General features: G+C 31.6%; 1 protein-coding gene across 1 annotated transcript; it reads left to right on the top strand.

The window, feature by feature from the left end:
* The first annotated feature begins 383 nt into the window (after positions 1 to 383).
* Positions 384 to 3,983, top strand: LOC128549391 (uncharacterized). The gene is made up of 2 exons (XM_053526026.1): positions 384 to 887; positions 3,745 to 3,983. The coding sequence occupies exons 1-2, from the start codon at positions 575 to 577 to the stop codon at positions 3,981 to 3,983; spliced, it is 552 nt and encodes a 183-aa protein (XP_053382001.1). The 5' UTR covers positions 384 to 574.
* Positions 3,984 to 4,602: the final 619 nt, after the last annotated feature.

Below are 4,602 nucleotides of genomic sequence, written 5' to 3'. Positions count from 1 at the left end.
TGGAAATTCTTCTGTATATAGCAGCTGTAAGCACTGTGTGTATATATATTTTTTAAAATCTTTCTTCTTGACTACTCCTTGGTACAATGTCAAGACTGTTTCCTTCTCAGAATAACAATATGTCCTATCTGAATTTAAAGACGTGCATCCGTTAAATTTCATTTAGGCGATTTTCTGTATTCATAAAATCGGTTAATTATTGAGAACAGCACTTTTTTCGCGTCTGTAAATCAAGTTAATCGTCTTATGTGTCATCGTTTCTGATTGGTCAACGGTTTTTATTCTTTTTAAATCTATTGGTTTTTTTATCAAAATCATTGATAGGCTTATTCTTGTATTTTATAATTCAATTTAGACAATTTTCTTCATTCTGTATTTTTCTTGGTTGGATCACGTCTAAAATAATTTTGAAAAGTTTTTAATACAGAAGTATTTTCGTTGGCAAAATTTTTTATAATTTATACAACTTACAGTCATGTAGAAACGAAAGGAATTTCGAAATTTATTTGGACAATACAAAGTATTAATTATTTGTTATTGGAACATTTCGTAGTTTTCAAAATTTTATTTCAATATGTCGGGGTCTGAAAATAGGAAGTCTGGTAGACCAACAACACGCCATGACTACGGTAAGGTCAACGAGATAGGATTCGGAGATGATGACACTGGAAATCCTTCCGAAAATTCGGACAACCAAGATGGCGCTACCGGCATTTCTACCGCCGTTTTCAGCCCAGTGAAAAATAAGAAGGATGAGACTTTGGCTCTTCTGCAAAGCCAGTTACAATCGTTGGATCAAGAAGAGGAGGAGTTGAGGAAGGATGCAGAAATTACAAAATTGCAGAAAAGGATTGAGCAGAAGAAAAAGTCAGTAGCAGAATTACGAGGTGAGAATAAAAACTTTAATTCAGTTTGAAGACAGTAAAGTTTCTTTGAAAGACTTGAGAAATGACAAAAAATTGCGTTCGGAAGCAAGTAAAAAATTGAAGGAGACTGGATTAGTTTCAGAATCAAATTCAGAGTCAGACAGCAGTTCCGATGGTTCGGGGTCTGAATCAGATAAACAAGATTCTGAAAAAGTGAGTAAAGAAAAGAAGTTAAAGAAAAATAAAAAGAAAAGTAAGAAAAGCTCTAGCAAAAATAATCATTATGAAGATGAGTCTAGTAGTGACGAAACATCAAGCTCTGATAGCTCTAGTTCTAAAGAATCCAGAAGAAAACATAAAAAACATAAAAATAAATCTGGCATTTCGGCAAAGTCGTCAGATCAGGTAAAATACAGACAAAAATATCCACATGCTTATTTAAGATTTGAACATGTAAATGCAAAGTTAAGTTTTGATACTCTAGAAATGAATCTATTTGTAGCGGGAGAACTAGAAATTATATCCAGCTCTTCTACAAAAGAAAAAGAAAGAAAAGCACGTGTAGAACTTTTAAAACGGCTCATGTATTTAAGCGGTACTTATGATTTCAGTACCATAAAATCGCTGTATGCAGCTATTTTGAGAGAAATTGAATTGGGACACAAAAAATGGGGCAGCGATTTCAATTATGTAGAAACAAATATTTTAGCGAGGGCTTCAGTCAAAAAATCTTTACCATCAAACAAATTTGGTTTAAAATCAAAAAGAGAAGAAATTTCTAATGAAAAAGTTTGGTTTTGCCCTTTATATCAGAAAAATAAATGTCTACACAAATCCAATTCGCACATGATGGTTGTAAAGGGGAAACAACGATGGGCACAACATGTTTGTGCAACATGCTGGTTGAAAGACAACAAAAAACTTGAACATCCAGAATGCTCAAGTGCATGTCCACATGCCCAAAAGTGACTTAAAAATGGTTTTTCAAAATTATCAGAAGCTAGTACGTCCAAGGAACATCTGGAAAATTTGTTTCTGCCAAAATATTGTTTGAGAAACATTGAAAAAATCATTAGTGACAAAGAAGTCGAAATAAATACTTGTTTTTGTCATCATTCAGTAAAATGTGATATTTGTAAAGTCACAAAAATCAGTCATGATAAAGACTCTCTCAGTAAAATAGAATTGCATGAAAAGGTTAAAAATTCAGGTCAACCAAATTTTTTAAGTTGTAAAGTAGTAGTGAATGAAAAAATAGACACAGAATTTTGGAACAGAATGTTATCTGGTTATAAAGATATATTAGTTATAGAATTACTTAAGTATGGTTTTCCATTAGATTTTCAAGGCAATATATCTTCTTTTGAAAAAACAGAGTTATGGAAATGTAAAAATCATAAAGGAGCAGAAAGCTTCCCTTCAGAAATTAATAGTTATTTGGAAAAAGAAAAGCAAAGTCACTGTATTATTGGTCCTTTTAAGAAAAATCCTTTTAGCAGTCCGTTAAAGATTTCTCCGTTAAATTCTGTTCCTAAAAAAGATACGTTAGAAAGACGGATTATTCTGGACCTTAGTTTCCCTAAGGGTAATGCAGTTAATGATTCAATTAAAAAAGATTGTTATTTAGGAGAAGATATTGAATTAATTTTCCCAAAAGTTGATGATTTTATTCATTTGATAAAAGCTAAAGGTAAACATTGTTTGATGTTTAAATTAGACTTGAGGAAAGCTTATAGACAAATTTGTATTTGTCCAGGTGATTATAATCTAGTAGCTTATCGTTGGAAAAAACATATCTTCTGTGATACCGTTTTGTCAATGGGTTTAAGAAATGCTGCAGCTATCTGTCAAAGAGTAACTAATGCTGTAGCTTTTATGATGTTTAAAATAGGAATTGCAATTTTAAATTATTTAGATGACTTAGCAGGCGTAGAGAAAAATGACAAAGCATGGTTTGCTTTTCATTGCTTAAGGCAGGTTTTATAAGGCTGGTTTGTCAGAATCAATTGATAAAGCTTGTCCACCATCAGAAATAATGATATTTCTAGGCATTTTGTTTAACTCTAACTCCATGACAATGGAATTAACCAATGAAAGGTTAAACGAAATTAAGAAGTTAGTCGTTTTTTGGTTAAATAAAACTAAAGCTTCTTTAAAAGAATTACAGTCTCTCATTGGAAAATTAAATTTTGTGGCCGCTTGTGTAAGACCAGGACGCATTTTCATAAATAGGTTATTAAACTGGTTAAGAGCCATACATGGATTAAATCCTACAGTGGAAGTTGATATCCCAGATTATGTTAAAAAGGACTTGAATTGGTGGGATAGGTTCCTTGTGAGTTACAATGGAATATCTATTATGTTATATAAAGATTGGTCAAAACCAGATGGTATTTTTTCCACAGACAGTTGTTTAACTGGATGTGGAGGTTATTTCCAAGGAGCTTACTTTCATTCAGAATTTCCAGAAGCTGTAAAATGCAAAAACTTAGATATAGGTGTGTTAGAAATGGTTACTATTATAATAGCTCTTCGATTATGGGGACAAGAATTTAAAGGAAAAAGAATTTTAGTGTATTGCGACAATCAATCAGTGTGCCAAGTTTTAAATACAGGTAGGTCAAGGTCAGAGACTTTTCAAGATGGCTTAAGAGAGGTTAGCTATTTGTGTGCTATTCATGAATGTGAGATAAGAACAATTCATTTATCTAGTAATGAGAACAGGCTAGCAGATTGTCTTTCTAGGTGGCATTTAGATATTCATTACCAGGATGAATTTAAAAAATTAACACATGAACAGGAGGTATATGAATGTTTTATATCAGAAAAAATGTTTAAATTTTTAAATATTTGGTAACATTTTGATATTTAATTTCAGATAAACAGTTTAAGGAATTAAAGCAGGACCTCAAAGTTTCAAATTTGTCTGCATATGCATCTGGTTCACGGAAGAATTTAAAAATTCAATGGGAGTCTTTTATACTTTTTTGTTTATACTTTCATTTACAGTATCTTCCAGCTGAAACTTACACTTTACAATTGTATGCTCAGTTGTCAAGACCTTCACAGATAGTTCTGTCACAATATACTTGTCCTCTATCTTGCCTAGACCAGTAGATTTCTCAGAAACAGGACCGAAAGTCAAAGAGATAAATTTATCTCTTGAAGCCATTTGTAAGGATAGGAAGATTAAGTTTCTAAAATCTTTTCGTCCCTTTCTCAAAGCCAATCAGCCTCGTAGAGAGCTTTACGCCATCAAAGATGGCGGCTTACATCTAAATTTAGAGGGTACTAGAAGGCTAAAGCAATTTTTTATAAACACAGTAGCACATATGTAAACACTATATGAATGGAAGGTTGTAATATGGTCTTGTTAGAATTGTTATTCAGTTATAATTGTGTATCTGTGTATTCTGTAAGTTGTTCTATTCTCATCATAGAAAATAATTTTTTTTTATTACTGCTTAACTGAGTTTCACTTCACTTTGTATATAATATATCAAAGGAAGATGGATATATTCACAAAGTAGTATGTTATACTTTGGAATATGATATTTCTAGAGGAAGTAGTAAGCAATATTTCCCTAGAAAAGGGACAGTACACTAACAGTCTAAGACTCGAATGTCTTAAAAATTTTTTTTTACATTTATGTGTTATTTAAGGGATTATATTCCTTTACAAATAGTGATTGACAGTATATACTTCACTTTAGATAATTTATCAAAGGAAGTTTAT

The sequence above is a fragment of the Mercenaria mercenaria genome, chromosome 16 (genome assembly GCF_021730395.1).
Source record: "Mercenaria mercenaria strain notata chromosome 16, MADL_Memer_1, whole genome shotgun sequence".
Classification (NCBI taxonomy): domain Eukaryota; kingdom Metazoa; phylum Mollusca; class Bivalvia; order Venerida; family Veneridae; genus Mercenaria; species Mercenaria mercenaria.
This window is presented reverse-complemented; position numbering and strand designations above follow the sequence as displayed.

Excerpts from the sequence above, each read along its gene's own strand:
- LOC128549391 (XM_053526026.1), top strand. The coding sequence starts at position 575 with ATGTCGGGGTCTGAAAATAGGAAGTCTGGTAGACCAACAACACGCCAT. Across the intron at positions 888-3,744 it reads GTCAGTAGCAGAATTACGAG|ATAAACAGTTTAAGGAATTA; the intron begins GTGAGAATAAAA and ends ATTTAATTTCAG.